The following is a 21,311-nucleotide window of genomic DNA, read 5'->3' as shown; positions in this document are numbered from 1 at the left end:
CAATGTCTTGAAAGGTCCGCGACCACTAATGGCCTACTTCTCAAGACTAAGCGCGCAGATAGGCCCCAGAGTGGTGAAGGGGCGGCGTCGGAGAACGTTGGTCTGCCGAAGACAGACGTCTGACGTCATGCTCCTCCTAGTCTTTATTTCCTCCATGATCGTCACGAAAAACGGCGCGTGGGTCCTAGGCTTCGCTGTGGGAGAAGGCAGGAATGTCGACTGCGGGCGCTGGTCGAGGCAACGGGAGGGAGAGCCAGCAGCGGGATAGGATAGCTGGCCTCTTCGCTGATCCAACGTTTCACTACCTTCTGTCTCGGCTACTACTAAGGCCTTTATAAAATTATTCCGGTAAAGTGCTGATTGGATGGCACTTTACAAGTTCCTGTGGACTGCACAGATGCCAAGATGCAACACATTACTTAATTTTGCTGCAGTTAAAGTCCCTATGGTGTGCTAGCACTTCCTGTTTATGTGCTGGTCAACATCACCGTTCACCAGAACTGGAACAATTTTCTTATAAGGGCAGCAGTAACATTTTCGGCGGCGCTAGGAGCCCTGTAAGTAGTGCTTCAAGGTTCCCATAGCATTGTAAGCAAGAAATTAACAGTAACTTAGGACAGGTCTGGAGCGGCCACTGTGAAAATAGAGCAATAGCTCTTCGTGGCTTAACGTGTCCAGTTTGTAATTGGTAAACTGCAGTCACTCACTGGACCAAAAAGCTGATTACATTCAAAATGCTGTTGAGTTTATTTTCATAGTAATTTCCCACATATCCCACAAGTGCCGATACCGCTCTGCTGGACGCTTTCTCTTAGTTACAGTAACTACATTTTACAAGTGCGGCATACTCTGTTCAAGCCTTGTACTGAAACCAGGCAGCATCAATCTGCAGATACACTTGGAACACCCGTCCGTAGTGGGTGATTCCAACTGCAGAACTGCACTGCCCCTGAGAGACAGACAAAGAACTTTACTGAAGGTCTCGAGAAGCTCCGTTGCCCCCTCTTAGGGAGGTGATGAAGTCGCGGGCCACACCCACGTCGGGACCCGCTTAGCCATTTTCTCTACAACTAAGCCATCTCTTATTTCTAAGTGGGTAATCTAACAATGTAGATAGATTCTGTGTTTACCTTCTGGGTCTCGTTAAAGCATAATGGTTCACTCTCACAGCATCCAGAGCAAAAGGTCTTAGGAACACTTAATATCGGAACAAGTGCAAGCATCCTTCGTTCAACGATGTGCTTGCATCGTGACACTAGATGAATTGCACTTTTCGTGCGTGTGCTTCTATGTTTTTAAAGTCTGATCACGTTATCACCACCTGAAAATTACACCTAACGACACAAGACACGCTTGCATTCCAGAAGTTTTTCAAACTGTGTGGCTGCACAACTGCCAAGACTCAACACATCACTTTATTTAGCTGCAGTCAAAATCCCTATCGTGCGCTAGCACTTCTTTTTTATGTGCTGGTCAACACCACCGTTCAGCAGTAACTGGATCAATTTTCTTACAAGGGCAGCGGTAACTGTACATTTTAATGTGACACAATCTTTGTAACACAGTTAGTAAAGTAGATGAAATCGCAAGAGATGAAACAGGGTATAAAAACTGTACATATGATGTATTTATGACATATATGAATGAAGTTTTTTTTTTTTGAAAGACAAAATGACTCTTTTGAGCGGCTGGAAATGAAGTGTTGTGCGCTGCAAATCTCTCAGAGTTCGTCGCCGTGCGTGAACTCGGGCAGTGTTGGTTCTTCGCTCTCTGACACCGGCTCCTCTGAAATCAGGAATGAAAAATCTCGCTTTCAGTTATCTCAATATCTGTACGATCGCAATTTCTGTACGGGAAGTTAAGTGAGCTGGCATGTGGATTTCCTCGTGAACAAATTTCCCACAGCCTGTGTGACATGCGTAAATCGTGCCTCTTGTAGAGCCTGACCAGCTTCTGCCTTATGACGAAGTGGTCGAAGCATGGTTTGTTAAAAAGAGCCTCAGCTTAATTAGCTCAATAAAGCAAGTATCGCTTAGCGGCACCTTATGCTGACGACGAAACAGCCCAACGTGATTTACATTAGGCCTATCTAAGCTTTATAGGCTGAATGTCTTATCATACCAACTGCAGCCTCACAATGAAAGGGTGAGAAATGTTAGGCCTAACTATGCCTAGCAGCCTGGGTTTTGCTCTGCAAGGTATCTCAGTAAAAAATGTGACCACGCCAGTTCTCTGTGCAGTTCCAAGTGCTAGCTTACTCACCAAATAGTAACAGATTCACAATTAGTAAAAAGACATTAAGTGGCCCTCAAAAATCTCATACTTAACATGAGTGCAATTGCATTTGTTTAAGCTGTTTTCCAAACGGTGACTAAAAGCAGCTTAAAAGCTTTTTGTCACTGCTACTGACATGCAAATGATACCGTGCAAATGATATTATTTCACAGCGTAAAGAAACCCACATCATCTCAACAGATAAAAATGAGTGACTGCAGCAAGCTGTTCCACCCTGAAAAAAATGACTTGTACGGGGCAACGTGCAAAACACATTGTGCAAACAAGATGTGCACTTTGAAGCAATGTGAGTGTTTATTTTGAAAGAGCTTCATTGCCTACAAATATCTACAATGCAGATTTTCTTGTAACAGCAGCTCTTCGAGATGCAGTGTTGCACAAAAAATGCGCAGTTTCAAATAAGCATTCCCTAAGTTGAGACTAGAAATGGAGTGACAAGTTCCTACTACCTAAATAGTGAAAACTGTGGCAAATAGCAATTATCCGGCTTATGGGAGCAGCTCGATCTAGTTCCAGAAATAAAGCTTCTGGACAAAGTTCCTGAAATTGCACTGTTGCAGTAGACAAATCTCGGCTGGTTGTGAACATGCTGAACTTGAGGAGTGTTAAGCAATTGTGCACCAGTGTGCTGAGGCATTTCAACAGTTGGTGTGGAGGCAGCCAACTTCAGCACGAAATCTCACCGCTGATTTTCATCGTGTTTGTTGTTGAGAGAAGTGTTGTTAATAAACAAATGATGAAATCTACACGCTGTCACTGTGTGTGAAACAAATATTCATACATGCATCAGTAGTTTGTGAGTTTCCAGTTTCAGAATCACTTAAGAATGTAATGAACTGTATACACTAACTAATGTACAAGGTGTGTGGTACTTTTCTTTCTCAAGGCAAGACCACATTAACCACAGAGATCAAGACATCACTACAACCTTTTCTCCAAACAACAGGAACAGAAGTGCATCAAGTAATTGTGCCATAATACTGATAAATGTGGAATGCCTCTCCATGCTTTTGTAGAAGCGTAATGCCCGTAGTCTTTGTCCTTTGTACACATGCTGTTCACGCCTATCAACCAGACACTTTGATGCGCAATTCACAGCCACTAGACCGACATGCGCAGTACATTGTAAAGACAGCAATGGTGATCACATAAAATGAGACGACAGAGTCTGAAATGACAGCAGCTTCAAACGAATGCTGCGGCAGCGAATTGTGCTACAAAATAAGCAGCATATCCGTAGGACTCTGAACTAAAGTGCCAAGTATCACTGCATTTAGGCTGTTTTTTTAAACAACCTGTCTAACACAATCGCAATCGATTCAAAACAATCAGATAGACAAGAGACAGCACTCAACAAACAAGACATTAAATGAGTTCTAGCATACCACAACTGTTAAGAGGAAGCTTAAGCTCAGGGCCAACTCCGATTTCCCAATTCAAATACATGTAAAACCTAGAAATGTGTTTAAAGACAAATGCTGGACCAATTTGAATAAAATATGTTGCATTTAGAAAAGTCCAATTCCAGTGACTGGTAGCAAGCAGAATTTTGATTTAGAAACAGAATTTTTACAGCGAAGCTGTATATGGCTAGTTTTTAGCGGATCGATGTCCATAGACCAAAAATCCCGAAGATAGTGCAATACTGGGCTGACCCACGGCGGAGGTGAAGCAGGCTTCAAGCACTCCACCAACTAGCAAAAATAGGTTAAATACTTTGGGTCCAAATACAACTCGTATCAGATATTAAGCTGATAAGAACAGATACTACATTTTGACCCGCGTCGGCCATGTCTACGTTCGCACCATAAACGTGTACGCTATCCCGCGTATTCAGACTAGTGCCAACCAATCTGAGTGTCTTCTGTGTCCTAACGTCATGCCCTGCGTAAGCTCCTTTCCAAAGTTCTGCTCTGACTGTGAAATGGCTACGCTGCGTGTTGTATGGTCTGAAGAAGAAGAGCGTGCCTACCAGGAACTACGGCGTGTACAGAAAAGGGAATGAGCGCGGCGGAAGGAGACCACCGACGATGAGTGGGCCACAGACACCAAGCGTAAGCGTGCTGCCCGCCAGGACCGTGAGGCGAAAACAAATGCGGACCGTCCATGTGGCCCCGATCCCGTAAACTTGGAACATTTCACCGGAGCAACGCTCAATCACCACGTACACAGCATTCGCTGGTCATCCACCTTCACAGAGTGGAATGGCGAGAATGTTTTTAGAAGAATTCGCAAAAATCGAAGTTTAAAAAAATTCAAGCATCGGAGTGAACATATCCACAATGCTACGCCAAAAACAGATATCACACTTTTTTAAAGTGAACATGTTGGGGCATCTAAAGTGAACAAATTTGATATAGCAATAATTTACAGCTTTACATGAAAGTGTTACAATGTTTACAAGGGTTTTGCACAAGTGCTACTCACAAATTATTGGTATACTTCAGAGCGGTGCATAATGCATCAGTTTTGTCTGCTTTAGATGTATTATTTGGACTAGTCTACAGAATTGCCATATCATTTTTTAATTGCAGAGTTAGAGTTGTAGACTTCATTGTTTCGTTTTTCGAAATTTAACAATTTTCAACAATGTTTATTAAAGAATCTACGGCCTAAATAAAAAAGTCTGCTTGCTACAGTCACTTGATGCTAACTTTTTCTTTTAAATGCAATAACCTTCATCAAAGTTGGTGCAGTGATTGCCGAGAAAAAAAAAAACTACTTCTTTTTCATGTATTTAGAAAGGAGCACCCGATCTAAAGCTTCCTCTTAATGTAAGCCAACTTCCGGCTTTGCATGTGCTAGCAAAACTGAGCCAGAAACAGCCAGCATCAAATGCGTACGCACCGCAATATCTGAGAAAAAGCTGAATATTTCTGCAGCCTGGGCAGCCATATATTCACATTTTCAGGTAGTACTGGGATTTGCAAACATACTGTCATATGCATTAACATGCTATGGTCGCAAAATGCTTGGATATTTAATGTTTCCCCCTATCCTGCGGTCCGTAAACATTTGATGCCAACTGTACTTGTGTGGCAGGGATTAGCTAGCTGCTAGCACATGCAAAGCTGGCAGGCTGATGACGTCACTGCCTTCACGGTACAGTGGCAACAGTGTGGTAAAAAAATTATCCATTTTTAGTGACCAATGATCACGCATGGTGCTTTTTTTTTTTTTTTTGCGGCGCTGATATGACCCCCCAACAGCTCACAACCCTTGAAATGAGGAAGGATGTTCCCAACGGATGAAACGGCATCAACGCAAACAAACGTAGAGGCAACAACAAGAACACGAAACAATTGACAACCGCGCGCTGCCGATCATCACCATGACATGACATTACTGATGGTAGACGTGACGCTGTGGTCTTTCCAGTTGGACAGTGTGTACTCGGAAAAGCCAATGTACACCCCGACGCACAGCCCAATGGCGCTGGCGACTGACGGACTCCTCTTGAATATGATCAACGTCGCTATGCAGAGGCCAAGGTAAGTGGCATAGCGCGCCAGCAAGATGTGCAGCTCTCGCCACTTCTCGCCATTGTCTGGGAGATGGGAAAAGTGGAGAGGAGGGGAGGCCACAGTTGGTTGGCCAAGTGAGCAACCAATCAGGCAATGAGAAAGCACATCCCGTCTCATCAGGATGCAAACGAAGCACTTGCACACCGTGCCGTTTGTTTTAATTCGCATATCCCCTTCAGGCACGCTTAATCACACTTTCAAAGATTACACGCAGGAATTGCAATCAATTTAAAAAATAGTGTCACATACATTGCATACATAAGGCAACGCTTCTTATTAGAGGTATGATGTAAGAATGGTTGATACAGTCGAACCCGGATATATCGAATATGAAGGGGATCACAAAAAAGTTTTATATATAGATAATTCGATATATAAAATAAAGAATTTCATACAAAAATTTTCAAGGGGATTTCACTGCTGCTCATTATACACAATTCATTTTATGTGGGTTCGATATATCCGGGCTCGACTGTACACACAAGGTGCACTTGAAAAAAGGGGCTGGAAGATTAGATGTCTCAGTGGTTGCTGGTGATGCGAGTTATTTGGTTATGTGGGGCATTTTCTTTTTTACCTGTTTCTTTATAAAAATTGTATGTCAAGTTTTGAGAAACGCTCGGTGTTTTTCAAGTACACTGTATAGTTGATTTTGGTCCTCGCTCGGATACAGAGTCCGCATTCGCGTGCGCAATCACGGTCACATAAAAATTGAAATTTACTCTGTTCCCAGGCTGTATCCTTCAATGATCCAGAGGAAGCAATAAGTAAGTTGAAAGTAATCTCATAGCCAACAGATTTAATTGGCGCCTGAAGGCGATATGTGGGTGACATTGCTTTGCTTATTGTGCCCTAATGCTTTCATGACGTGAATACAGCAAATGATTCCCTGTACAGTCTGCCAAAAATTAAATGTTACTAAAGGAAGCGCTACAGCATAAATGCTTACGAGTACAGACTGTCAGTCTAGATGGTCGACCATAGGAAACTTTAGCTTTCTAAATACATGAGAACAAAGAAATAGTTTTTCTTGGCAACCGCTGCACCGATTTTGATGAGGTCTGCTGCATTTAAAAGAAAAGTTAGAATCTAGAGACTCCAGGAAGCAGATTCCATTATTTAGGCTGTCATATTTTTATTAATTGTTGAAAAGTGCTAAATTTCCAATATATGAACTATGATGTGTACAACTGTAATGCAGTAACAAAAAGCAATATCAGTTTTGTAAACAGCACCTAATAATACATCTTAAGTGGACAAAATTGGTGTGTTATACATCACTCTAAATTTTACCACTAATTTAACGTAAACTCTAAATTTATATATCAAATTTGACCATTTGCGATGCTCTAACAGATTCAGCTTACAGAAATTCGATATGTGTATTTTGGTGCAGTTACAGATCTGTAAGCATTGTGCGTTTATTTTTTTCAAACTAACTGGTTGCAGGAAATTTTTGTATAACATTGCATTGCAATTTTTGCATAACAGGTCATAAATAACGATTGTGCTTCACAGACTTGCTAGAATTTAACTTTCTCTCTCAAATGCAACAAATTTCATATAAATCAGTCAAGCTAGCGGTTGTCTCATAAAAGCATTTCTTTGTTTTACATGTATTTGAGTAGGGAAATTAGAGTTGGCCCCAAGCTAACGCTTCCTTTTAAGGCAAGGACAATATGACACACATAAAAAAGGACAAGGACACATTCTGCTGGACGTGTACTTGAGTTTTTCTTCCATTCTGTCTTTGAGGATTGCAATCCTGCTAGTGTTTTACTTGAAATACAAACATGTTTTAAACACATAATTAAAAAAAAGGATAAGAAAAAGGCAGCTGCTGCCGTGTAACTGAAAAGCTTAACCAGAGAAACTGTTCCTTCTCCGAACATCCAAACACTTTCATCAATGAAGCCGTTGCCCCAGACGCTCCGCACTAACTTTCGGTGCATGCAAAACTTACCGTATGGAACGTCGTCTACACAAGACAAGAGAGACATCCGAGAAGGAAGAAAAGAATAGAATGAACACAAGTGCAGAGCAGTGCAGGAAAAACGAAAAACGGCATGCAGGAATTAACAGCAAGCACAATTTAAACATTCATTAGGAAGCACTATAACATTCATGCATTGAAAGAACTCGGAAGAAGAACTGAAAACATGTCAACAGCAAAGATTTAATGAAAGAAGAGAGAGCTAGCATGCACCAGTGAATCAGGCCACTGACTATATACCGGGTGTCCCCAGCTAACATAGAGAAAGAGTAAAAAACACGAGGCCTTCTGTGGAGTTGAAACCAACTGCATGCTGTGAGCAACTTCCTGGAGGAGCTGCCAGTACTTTTGTGCGTTCTTAGGTCTTGTTACTGCTAGCATTTATGCTACTAGCTTGATGGCTGGAATGTCTATACACAAATGCAATGCACCAGCAAGCTCAAACCCCCCTTCTGCAGTCAACGCAAGGTTTGTATTTCGCATGCAGTAGATCTGGAAAACACTTCGCCACTTTGAATTGTTCAAGACGCGCTACCCTTCGCGTATCTCTTTCATGCATTCAAAAGAAAGCCAGTGTGACACACAAGTATTTCATGGGCTTCCTCTAAGCATGAGAAAAAGAGCTACATGAACCGTAACACCGTTGCAAACAACTAAAAAATCTCATTTCCAAATGTGCTCTACAAACAATGCATTGACACTTGTGTCCATCAAGTTATCAATTAAAGCTTGTTGATTAATCAAACACAGAAAATAATAGAGGATTCTTCCAGAGATTACTAATAACATACAGCTGGTTTCATCTGCACAGAAGACATCGCTTCATTTAAAATTTTCTTCTTATCTAGCTGTGTGTTATCTGGGACTCCAGGTTCAGTGCTTTAACAGTAGTATGTGTTTGGAGACACTACTTTCAGATTGTGAACTTTGGTGATAATGTCTGGAACGTGATTGCTATCTTGCCTAGAAGGGCACCACATGGCACAATTTCGCTGTTGATTTAGTGCTTTCTGGTGCTTTTAAATCAATATTTCTTTAACAAAAGAAATGTCTTGAGTGTGCTGGAGGGATGTAGTTGTAAGAAGCACAATATAGCTGTTGCAACAAAACGTTAGAACCGTATCGTTGAGATTGCTGATAAAGATAGAACAGACAGGCGAGAAGCACGAAATCCGGTGATTCTGGTAGACTGTTATTTCAAGTTAATTGAATAAAACTTGCACCACAGTGCGACACAAAACCAATGCACAAAAAAGTTTCAAAAGAAAGTGAACACTATGTGCTGAATTCCTTTCTTGTGTGTGTGTCACGTCGTACAGGGGAGGAGGGCTCTGGATTAATTTCGACAACACGAGGTTCTTTAATATGCACATAAAGCTATGTAGCACGCTTTTGCATTACAACTCCATTATAATGTAGCGGCTGTAAATGTACAGATGTTGCAATTTGGAGCAAAATTTGCTGAAGTCGTGTATCAGTAATGCTAGGAATGACGAAGTTAGTCAAAAAATTAACAAGTGCTGCGTCGATTTTTGTCTGGCAGCGCTCACATGTGACAACTGTAGCGATTGAAGGAACAAAGTGAGCCAGTGTGTGATGATCTCCTGAAGCAAGCACCACCTCCCGAGTTCAAAAACTGAAACTGGTTTGTATAAACAAATGTTAAAGGGGCCCTGAACCACCCCTCGGGCTTGGTGAAATAACATAGTCTGCGGGTAGCATACGCAGCTGTAAACATCTCAGACAAGTTTTGCTGTCGTACGCTGGTGCACGGAGCTCGCAACCGAAGCGCAATGTCACCTATCTCTCAAACTCTCTTTTCAACAGAAGCCATGTTCCTCACTCCTTTCTGGAAGCTTTATTTTGTAATAAAGCGGATTCCCATACGTGGCTGCTATTGGTAGCTGTGATCAGCTACACCGCGGCCGCTACAGGGTGCCGCCAAGAGTCCACTCGCTAAGCGCACTGCGGCTCAGTGAGGACAAACCGCATTTCGCTTATGTCTATCACGTCGTAGGCACCAAAATCGGAAGTAATGGCATCTACATTAACATCCAAAATTAAATTTGAACTGCGCGCCATGGTGACATTTCGAAGGCGGAGGGTTGAAGCCCCGTCCCACTCCGCCGTAGCCTTCGCAGTGCAAGGCACTGAAGAAGGAGCGGGAGTACAGCGGAGGCTGTGTTTGATTTCCAATAACTCCGCTTCTGCTGAGCGCATTTAAGTACTTTTTGCAGCAAAGTATTTCTGAAAGAGCCTATTTTCACTTCAAATGCCTTTCTCCACTTCAACAAAAAGTGGTTGAGGGCTCCTTTAAGGCTGCACGCTTGCCAGTATTTGTTTTTTAAGGTTAAGAAGGTTCGCACGTTTGTTTAACACACAGACACACACACAAAAATTAAATGTCGGAAATGTTCTGTTAGGCCTCCTTTAACAGCAATCGCAAGAAAAAGCTTGGCTGGGAAAATACATAGTCTTAGTTTGGGGCTAAACTGCCTACGTCACCAGCAGGTTGCAATACATCTTGGCAACGAACTACTATAGCGCAGTCGCAACAACGAGGCCTCGATACCACTCACCTTCTCCCTCCTCCTCGTCTAAAAGTGAGGAAAGCAGCAAGATGCAGAATGAGTGCAACAGAAGGGTGCCACGAGACAGAAGCAATGCAGAGGGTGCGTTACAAACCTCGAGACGTGCAGTGATAGAATACAGAATCAGGAGACACGGTAACAAGCACTATCTCAAACGCCAACTGCAACGAAATTTTGGACCACGCTAAAAGCCTACTTTTTAGAGGAACCTACAGACAAACCTATAAGTTTGAAACGCGAGTGAATATGCCGTGAAAGGCTAGGCAAAATAACATACGTTCGGTACCGAAACTTATGAAAAGCACAATGCTGTTGTTACAGAACCCAGAAAGTTGTGAACCAGCATGGCTCCTTAGAATGTCCTTCAAGACTGGGCTCTGCCCCTGACGTGCTGAAAATCTCTGAGGCCATGATTTGCATTGCATCCACTAACCACCTGGTGCACGCATCGGCTTAGGAGCTATTTAAAGGCTGTTAATAAGAAAATGAGACAATTACTAGCTCTGCAGTTCTGCCAAGGTTGCTCCCATAGTATGCAAGTCAATGTCCAATTTTTCTGACTTTCTAGGGACCGTGAAAAGATCCTAAATATCGGGCAGTCTGAAAAAAAAAAAAAACGAATGCATGCCTTTAACTGCCTTCAAGGCTCAAATCGCCACAGCCACGCCCAAAATAGCTTTACAGGCGTGCCAGTACAATTATTAGGCATCTCGGTGCTCGTACTGTAATAGGAGACAGCAGGTGCACGCGTGTATAATTAAGGAACAGATTTTATGTCCCATGTGAGTGGTCCCTTTGCACTCTTGGTATGCTTCACTGCAATACGTTGCGTATGCTTGACCGCATAACACAGCTGTTTACGGCGAAGCTGACTTTCGGGAACCAGCATTATGCAATTCAATATCCAAACAATCAGATAGCAATGGGATTCAGCATTCAAAATTTCAGACGTCTCTACATAGTGCCTCTACGGGGTACGTGGCAGTGCAGCGAAGGTGTCTGAATCATCAGGCATGTTCGAAAAATCGGGCATCTGACAAATCAGTTGCCGACAGCACTAGTACTACTCATTTACAATATTATAACCAATTTAGCCAAAGTAAAATTTCATTGCAGTTGGCCTTTAACAGATATTACACAAATGTTCATGCAGCATCAAAACAAAGGTGTGATTGCAGCCAAGAACGTTTACTGTACCTGCATCAGTTGCATCTGCAGATAGAAGAAAGATAAAACAAGGATGTATGAAAAAAAGAAGCAAAAAAAAAAAACACCAAGCCAACAAACAAACAAAAAGAACTCAATTCATGCAAAATAAAAAAAATAATAAAGTAGATCACCAGTGCTTGGCATGCGTAAATCAGTGAAACCAAATAAAACTAAAAACTGCATACATACTCACCTGGAGCGAAGAATATGACAATGATGCACAAGTTAGTTTTGCATAGTCAAAGGCTGAACGACTGTCTATCCCCCAATCCTGTTCAGTTCAACGCAGTTAGGCACAATCTTGTGCAATACCTCCCCAAATCTGTAGAATATAGACGCTTTTCATAAAGACCAAGGTAGCCTTTCTGCAGTGTCTCATGCTCAAGTTGCAGCCTTCTCATTCTTGAACTAGCAAATATGCCCATCAGTTACTGTATATCTAATTGTGTAATGTGTGTTCATGTTCGAAACAGCTTGGTATGAAAGAAGCAATGCGAGCTTAGCAGGTGACTGTCTTTTAAATTATTAGTGGTGCCACCACTGTCTTGGCCATGTTAACTATGCAAAAAAAGCCAAATTAATGCTGGATTTGACTGGCTGTATCTAAGTGCTCATGCAAAGCTCCAAAGGTCGTTTTACAAAACAACTAAGCTTTATCGCGACAATAAGCACACTTCTCCAGTGTTAACAAAGCCGAAATAATGCTACTAAATTCCCTTGTGTGGTACAGCTTCATTGCTGTTTAACACAACCGCCAGAGTGCTCTGGCAGCATTCTGAAAATCATTCAAATGTGCCATAATAGCAGCTTTGAAAAGGGCCTATCGTGCATGTGCGGACAACGGTGGACAGCTCTGGGTTAAGTTTGGCCTCCTTGGATTCATTTTAACTTGCACACATAGCACACATTACAATTCACCCTCTCTGGAATGCATGTGCTGTAGCTGGGAATCGCAATCGAGACCTTGTGCTTAACAGTACAACACCATATCCAATGAGTCGCCAAGGTGGGTGGCAGTGAAGGATAGACATTTAAGTGATAGAGAACTGAGATTCACATTTCAAATGGGAATCCTATTCCTTTCTTTTTTGTTTCGATTGTGGCTTGTCCTTGTCTGCTCTTCAGTTTATGTCCTTACCCCAATTTGCACTGTTATGTGTTGAATGATGCAGAACCCACTAGCTGTCTTTGATGTTGTCAAGAGAACTGTGGTTGTTAAAGGGGCACCGAAACTCTTTATAGCGCACAGTAAGAAAACTTTCTGATCTGTAGACAATGGTGCCATGAACGTTCAAGCCAAATACATATTATTCCACGACATGCAGCAGGAGCAACCAACCATCTCACATAATTGATCCCTTGCTTGTTCCTGTGGCTTTCCAAATGCCTTGCCTTTTTTTTTTCTCCGCCTTAGACGACGTCAGCGATGAAATTACACTAAGTGTGACGGCCGGCAGATGCCAGCCGTTCAGCACACGCACACCCTTACAAATATTCCAGGAAATGGGAAAGCGGTGGTTGTTAAAGTGTCCCTCCCATCTTGTGAACATTCTTTTAGCGCTCTCAGGTGCTGAAGCTGTTTAACTCGAAAGGTCAGCGTAAGTGCAGCATGAGAGTATAAAAAAACAAAGAAAGGAGCAGTAGATATGGCATTGCTAATGGCGCCGTCCCAGTCGAGAGGAAATGATTCGAAGGGGAGTGGGGAAACCAAACATTGCATACAATATACTGCCATTTACATTATGTCCTTTTCAGAAATTTATTTGGCAATATATTCACCAAAAGCTATCACACTCAATCAAGCATGTTTCTCAGGCTTAAAAAAAAAGTGCTTCAGTTAACAAAACTAAAGCTCACCAACTAAGCTTTACTTGCTAAGCTAGGCTTAGTTAGGAAAATGCACAGAAATTCTCTCTTCTTCCTCATATGACCTCCTGCTCTTTTTAATTTATAAAGCAATGTGGACTCATTTATTATAGATCATGCAACAAATGATGCAAAGGGCAATGATAGGTGTAACAAGCGAGATGAAAAACAATAATGCGATTAAGAGACAAAATGCAGGTGGACATTTTAGCTACGAGTAAGATGTGGAGTCGAGCAGGTCATGCAACAACACACAGAACAGGCAACCTGGTGTGCGTCAATACAAAAATCAGATGCCAAGCGAAGGGCAGTGTAGTGAACTGTGGCGGAGATTAGGAGGACTGATAAAATTAGGAGATGAGCAGGTATAATTTGTTATAATTTACATAGAATAGGGGCAGTTGGAGATTTAAATGAGGGCAGGTGTACTTAACCCCTTTTGTATTGTGGAATGGATAAGCCTGGTTTGTCTGCACATCCTCTGATCAAAACGGCCAAGCACAAGCTCGTCGACAATACTTTTAATTATTTTATGCAATTTACATTTTCTCAACGGTGATACTTTTCATTTGTAGGTGCTGCATAGTGTGTATATGTAGTACTCGTACAGTCCTGTTTAGCTTCAGTTTTGCAATCAGTGCTTTAGATTTTGTATAAATACACACTTAAAATATTATGTGCGTTGTAAAGGACTCTGCAATAAAAATAAATTGGCCATTTTTGGTCAGAATTGAGGATAATAGCGTAGAACAGAGGGGTTAACCAGGCTGACAAGATTTATGGTGATGATTGATTGACGACGACGAAGCAGCACAAGGACGCGCATGAAAACTCACCGATGCAGGTCTTGTCTTTCAAGACGTAACTTTTGGCACATTTGACACAGTGGTCCGGTCCGTCTCCAGTGCAGCCGTCACAAGCGAAGTCACACACTGCAAGTTGCCGAGCAGAACCATAAGGTGTTTGACTGTGAATGAACTGGTAAGCAAGCAGCATTTGAAAACTAGAGGTGTGTGCTGCGTTTCTACAATTTGAAATACTACTCAGTGTTGCTACAGAAAGCCACAGTAAGAGTACTGACACATATTAAAGTTGAAGAAGCTCTACTACTACTAGCTTTTCGCACATAAAGGAATGGTGCTTAGCAGGCATAAAGGTTGGCAAGCATTTTTGAGATATTTCAATTTGACACCAAGGATGACGAACCTGGCAACACAAACGTCAAAACAGGCAACTCTGAAGAAATGTTCGCCCGGCGAATTCGGGTGGAAGACCAAGGCAATACTCACTCATGCACTTGTAGGAGCCTTGCGTGTTGGCACAGAACGTGTTTCTCTCCTTTGCACAGAGATCCTCCTCAGACTCGATGCACTCGTCGATGTCTGAAGGGAGGGAACAAGGAAGCCACAACATTTTAGAAGATGCACAAAAAATGGCAGGGCAATGGTGTCTGCTGTTAAATTAACAACTCTAGATGGATTCACTCAGGCCTATGAGCCAGCACCACGTCAAGGAGACAAATACAACATAAAACAAAAAACATTAGCATGGACAGTCAACTCTTGTTGATTCGAATTTTTGCTTAATGCGAACGCATAGGAAAGCACCAGCGAAGAACCATATACTGGCTATGGAAGAAACACTTATGCAGTTTGAATGTAAAAGCACGCTACTAGCACAGCCAATAAAAGCACAGCCAATAAACAGGGCAGTATAAAAAAATTAATTTAATCCAAGCATACCTGTATTCTAGTAATCCATTACAGTCACCGATCGATAACTTGGTCATGCTTGATTATTCGGACAGCTCCAGGGCATGCCACTGGACCCTTAGACTTAAAATACAAAGACAACTGAAATTTCGGACACCTTGCAGGGCATTGTGCGATAGTTCAGACTCCAAATGCACGGCCGTGTGCCAATTTGGCCACCAAGTCGAACAGAAATAGAGATAATTTCATTTCTATATGTCGCCGGCGCCTCCTAAAACATGAAACTAGCAAAACCTAGTCGATCTAGTAGTTGCCGACCACGCCCAAATTATAGGACTAGCCAAGCCAAGCCCCTGAGTCGTAAAAGCTGCACTCGCGAATGTTGAAATTTGCGCAATTTGTCCTGCGAGCTCCGTTCCACTCTTATCATCCACCATTCATGGCTGGCTGACCCCATTGATAATGCAGGTGGAGCACTGCTTTGCCCATTGATGAAGCGCGAGAAATGTAAAAAAAAATAAAAAATACCACACAAGGCATCGCTAGAAAATTGCGACCACAGACTGCCTAAGCCAAAGGCGAGTGTATGTAAGCGTAGCAATGTGTTGACATACTTGGGGTGTTTTCTAGGACAATTACTTCTGAAGATGCTTTCACTTTCGCGATTTCACATGACCTGAAATGGACAAGTCGATGGGCAACGGCGTTTCTGTACTGTGATTAGATAGTGTGTGTGTTTGGCGCTGTACCAAGAATGTAGTTGCTGGCAGACGTCGATGTGTCTTGCGCTAGTGACACAAAAATGAAGATAGTGTCACCGAAAGCGACGATCCAAGAACTTGGCCCAGCCACTTGTGGAATAAGTTCACTTATGTTCTGGCAAATCCAGCATTTCAGACCCCTGATTATTTGGATGTTTTGTAGGTCCTTGTCGAGTCCAAATTATCCGTCGGCGACTTTGACACGAGCCCTTGACGCTTTATCAGGCTCACTCACCGTTGTGTGTGCCTATATAGAAGCACAAGTCTAAGGTAGCCTATAGACCCTTCTTTATTACACACACCACCAATGTAAACACGCACAAGGACACAGAGTTGCCAACCAAACAACTGAAGCCAAAATTACATGAGAAGTACACATGCACGACCTGGGTGAGAGCAGATTAACGAGATCTGAGAAGCTAGATATTTTGTCAGTCACAATCATACAAAGTTACAGATAATGAAGCCAGGGAAGGTAAAGAGGAAAATAATGTTTATCCACTGTTCTCCCTTAGTGAACCTCGAATTTGGCAGTCTTGATGTCATGAGATAGTATGCAAGGGTTTATTGGCCAACTGCCTGCTCCTATAGTCAATAGTCCCAAACTACGTGACATCAGCAGTTGAAAGGGCATTCCACATCCCCCGCCTTGGCTGTCAATGGTGCTAGCTGACACTCCCAGCACTAAGCTTGCACACTGGCCAAAGGGATGCTGGCCAAAGGAATGACACAGTGGTAGCTTCTTTGGTAAAGCGCTGCACGCCTAATACAAAAGATTGGGGTTCAGTCTTCCTCTGCGGCAAGTTGCCTTTTCGTCCATTTTCACTTTTCTTTAACCTATTAATTCTACATTTCCCCTAAAGGGACCCTGAAATGATTTAGATGATTGCACACAAACGTACTGAGTCAGTAGGGTAGTGACTTCGGATCATTAAGAGACAGATTTAAGTGCTCCGCGTAAAGAGCATACATGATTTATCAAAAGGTTTTCAAAATCTGCATCGCTACCGATTGCAGCAGTGCCACTCCTCTGATTTTTTAGCTGCCCCTTCCCAGGTCACCTAGTGTGTGCGAGTGATGTCACTCAGGCTCGTGATCTGATTGGCTGCCCATGTAATGTCATCGGGAATGCTTGAAGCTGCAATAGGTTTATTTCTAATAGTATGCCTATGCATAGTAATTTGTGGACTCTTAAAAATAAGTACACGAACGCATTAAATGCAGACATTTCTTCAAACCAATGGCCCACTTTCAACTGAGCATGCGGATTGTCTGCTAAGGCTTTTGCAGTGGCAGCTGTAGGGACTATGAGGGGTTCTAATTTGTAAATAGGAGCAGCGGTGTCTTCTTTGGCAGCAGGAACCTGAATGGTGCTGGCACTGTATTGCGCTCGTGTTGCACGTCAATGCAAATGCCAGCCTCCTTGGTTGTCAACACAGCAAACACCCGCAGTTTTGAAAAGGTGTTTTTAGGGGTAACCGTAGGCTCTGCATTTGTTAGAGAACCAAGTTTTGTGTATAATTCGCCCAGAATGGTAGCAGAAAAATATCCTAACAAGTGGAGATTCAGAAAAAAAGCATTGCAAGGCCAATTCAACGTGTCTAACAATGGCTTAAAACGCCCACCAGAAAACCCCCATCTTGAGTTAGACTTTGGTGTAGAGGTAACATCTCCGCTCCCACTGCAGAAAGTGTGGGTTTGATTCCCGATGTCAATGTACTTTTTTTTACTATTTCATTTTTCTTTGTATTTCTAGAGTAGACGAAATGTTATAAATAGCCCATTTCACCATAATGACAAGTTAACAGCAACACAATTTTTTTTTCTACTGATGGCTACAAAGAAATCTTACGAGCAATCATAAATGTACATATTATTAGATATTTACATGTTATCAGGCGCTTATCAAATCAAAATAATAAAAGATACAGCTACTTAGTAGTTTGTACAGTACACAGACGCTCGCAGCAGTGCGGCAAATGCTTTTGGCAGCATCCATCTCATTTTGCTTCATGTAACGCACGCCAGCAAACATTGCGTGTAGTGCCCCCACGTCTCCATCTCCAGCGCAAAGTTCGTCTTGAAATTTCGTTTCGCATAGCCCATGCTTAACGATAAAGCTAGCGTACAAAACAGACACAGGAATGCACTCGGTTCAAACTAATCGGAAGTAGATGACAACTGAGTCACCGCGCAAGAGAGACAGGGAGATGGCTGCATGGTGCAAAAGTTGAGGAGGAGTGACGTGACTTGAAGAGAGGGTAATGTCTAAGCACTCGTACCTGTGTTATTACAGTGCACTGACGCAAAATTCCCGTGAGAAAGCATTCCTTGAGAGATACCCTCTGCGTCTAGGCATACAACAAAAACCATTTCAGGGACCCTTTTAAAGGCCAACTGCAACAAAATATTGGACCGCGTAAAAAGCATAGTTTAAGATAACGTAGTTTATGGAGGAGCCTACCTGCATGAATTTGACGTTTGAAATATGAGAGGAAGCATCACGAAAAGCTTGCAAGAGTAGCCGTTTTTGATACTGAAACATAAAAAAAACCACCATTGCCACTAACGGCCAGTGATGCATGACCTATCCCACGGCTCATTCGCAAAACTTGCGAGATCGCAACGGTGCACCCGTGCAATCTCGCAAGCCACGCTGCTGCATAGTGTGCATCTCGCGGCTGCCATAAGGTGCCACGACGAGCACTCTTGCTTTACGAGACAATTGGACTACTGCGTGCTGCGACTGGTCTCGGTTCTCCAGGCGTGGCAATGTAAGCCAGCTTGAGCGCCTGGCAATCTCGGACTTGACATGCTGGGACTTGCGCAATAGCGACACCACCAGTTGCACAAATTGTTTGCTTAGGTGCTGTTTAAAGACTGCTAACAGAAAAATATATAAGTACCGGCTCTGTGGCTTTGCAAATATGGGTTCAGTGGTACAGTCGAACTCACTTATAACAATATTCAAGTGCCACGAAAATTCCATTGTTATAACCGGTAATTGTTATAACTGGGTTGCATGAAAAAAATCAAAATAGAGGGATGGCAGAGCTGTTGTGAGAAAACTAACGGCGGGGACGCCAGTGCCCCCTCCCCAACACCTTCCTCCATCCAGCTGTTCATTGTGTTGACTTGTTTAACTGAACTCTGCCTCCTGTGCGCTCTGATCGCATGTAACAAGCTGCAGCTGTCAGCATTCAAGAATGGCACCGCTATAACAACTCCAAACAGGGATCACAGGTGGCAAGTGACATGCGAGCTCCACCGAGGCATTGCTTTGGTGGCCCCAAAAGGGGTCCTTCAAAAAATGCGGGAAGGTTGCCACGGCAGCCTCTCAGCTTGAGAAATCCAGAAGAAACATTGGGGCGAGATCGCCACAAGGATCTAGCTGCGTACGTCTCACTGGCTTGCATGAGAAAACCCCGTCCCTCAGGCTTGCGTGCTTTACGCGAAGCTTGCCGACATCCTTCTCCAAGGCATCCATGTGCTCCACATAGTACAGCGGAAGGTCCCTTGCGAATACAAAGCCCCAGTTAGACTGAATCATCTACAGGGCCTCCTGCAAGGACAATGTTGAGGCAGCCTGCCCTACCGTGTCATCGCTGCCGTTGCCGCCGTCACTGTCGCTGTCCCTATCCGACGCAAGCATGTTTGCGACAATCACCTTTTGTTTTCAAATTTATGGCAGTGCGCTTTTCTTTCAGTGGCAACACCGTGCATTGCCAATGATCAGCGGGCGGATTGGTCATCTTCCGCTTCGGCGGCAAGTCAAACGAGGCTTAGAAAACCACGTGGCCAGGAGCAACTTCTATGCAACCAACAAAGACGAGCACAAGCGACTCAATCCGTTCGCAGAAGTGCACAGAATGAGGGGCCACCGAGCAATCTGGGAGCAGCACTATCAGCAGCACAGGCGGCGCGGTCCATACGTGTTTTGGAGGGTGTCACAGCATAGAGCTATGGGCACAGCCCATTCGTATTTGGAGGGGTGGAAGAGCGACGGGAGAGAAGCGGGCAAGGGTGGCAATGCATAGAAGGCTGGAAAACAGGTGCTATTGTATGAGGGGGGGCACGGCGGTCGTTGCGGCAGCAGGCGATCGCACAGCGGCTTAAATTTTTCTTTTTCTTTTCAAGGATTTCACATTCCATTACCTTTCAGCACAGACACCTAGCAGCCAGACTATCCGCCTCGTTGGCTTAACAGCTACGGTGTTGCACTGCTAACGAGGTTGTGGGATGCATTTCCGGCCGCAGTGGCCGCATTTCGATGGGGGCAAAATGTAAAAATGCCCGTGTCCCCGTTCAAGAACGGTCAAAATTAATTCAGAGTTCCCCACTACGGCATGCCTCATAATTAGATCGTGGTTTTGGCACATAAAACCATAGAATTTTTAAACTACATCATCATAACCGATAATGCGGCATGAGGGCATTGTAATAAGCGGGTTATTTCACCATAGAAAACAAACAAAAGTTGACGGTGCAGCAGCTTCTCATTGTTATAACCAATATATATTGTTAAAACCGGAATCGTTATAAGTGGGTTCAACTGTATATACTACTCATTTAAACCGTATATGGACAAAGTGATATTTACACACTTTAAACCCAACAAATAACTTCCCCTGTGCTTTCCCTGGCTTCATTGTCTGTGTAACTTTGTATGAACATGCACTTCATAACACTCACCCACGCATCCCAGTTCTTCATTCATGACGTAGCCCGCCACGCACTCCTTGCATGCCTTGGGGCCGCCCTCGGTGCATGGGCCCTTGCACGACTTGTCGCATGGGGTGCATATTTTGGTGCCATTGGCACCTGGCTTGTCCTCGTAGTAGCCCTCAGTGCAAGAGTCGCACAGCTCGCCCATGTAACCTTTATGGCAGTCACACTTGCCATTACCCTTGCGTGTTCCGGAGCCCTGTCATAAGCAAGAATAGAACAGAGGACTTTCACAGAAGAAAAAAGATCAGCAGACTTCAGCATTTCGTTTGGCGCTGAGCTCAGCGACTGTAACGACAGCAGGCTCTGAAGGCTGGAAAACACTAGCGGCACACTTCCCACAATGGCATGCCATCTGTCAGCCCCATCATGGGGCAAGTAGTGGCACACTGGCCACATCCATTGTCATTTTAGCACAAGCACGAGAGTCATGTGACAAGAGTTGAAATCTCAAGCTGCTTGCCAATGCACAAAAAAGCGCATGCTTTTGCTGTCCATGCGCTGTCGTACATATCGGCTCTATGTAAGGTGCCTCCACACCTCGATACCCTCACTTTACAACTTTCCTTGTGTACATTGCTATATGACGCCCATGCAAAGCACTCATTGGTGCTTAGCTTTGATGGCACCGGCAA

General features: G+C 43.4%; 1 protein-coding gene and 1 non-coding gene across 5 annotated transcripts in view; both read right to left on the bottom strand.

The window, feature by feature from the left end:
- Positions 1 to 1,485: 1,485 nt before the first annotated feature.
- The window catches only part of LOC119431169 (cysteine-rich with EGF-like domain protein 2), a 34,007-nt gene continuing 14,181 nt past the window's right edge, over positions 1,486 to 21,311 (bottom strand). The window contains exons 7-12 of one of the 4 annotated variants that reach the window (XR_007463974.1): positions 20,644 to 20,875; positions 14,768 to 14,860; positions 14,315 to 14,410; positions 10,392 to 11,615; positions 7,783 to 7,797; positions 1,486 to 1,785 (exon numbers count right to left, since the gene is read on the bottom strand). Coding sequence is in view for 2 of the 4 variants with exons in the window: in XM_037698642.2 (XP_037554570.1) it covers positions 1,721 to 1,785; positions 5,642 to 5,842; positions 14,315 to 14,410; positions 14,768 to 14,860; positions 20,644 to 20,875 (687 nt within the window). In the remaining 2 variants the exon portion in view is untranslated. Of the gene's footprint in view, positions 1,786 to 5,641; positions 5,843 to 7,782; positions 7,798 to 10,391; positions 11,616 to 14,314; positions 14,411 to 14,767; positions 14,861 to 20,643; positions 20,876 to 21,311 lie in introns of all 4 variants that reach the window. The other 3 variants (XR_007463975.1, XM_037698642.2, XM_037698647.2) reach the window with 3 other exon arrangements.
- Positions 3,905 to 4,087, bottom strand: LOC119432074 (U2 spliceosomal RNA). The gene has a single exon (XR_005188140.1). It is a non-coding gene; the product is annotated as a U2 spliceosomal RNA (small nuclear RNA).

Source organism: Dermacentor silvarum, chromosome 10, assembly GCF_013339745.2.
Source record: "Dermacentor silvarum isolate Dsil-2018 chromosome 10, BIME_Dsil_1.4, whole genome shotgun sequence".
Lineage (NCBI taxonomy): Eukaryota > Metazoa > Arthropoda > Arachnida > Ixodida > Ixodidae > Dermacentor > Dermacentor silvarum.
The sequence above is the reverse complement of the archived record's forward strand: the minus strand, read 5'-3'. Positions and strand labels throughout refer to the sequence as shown.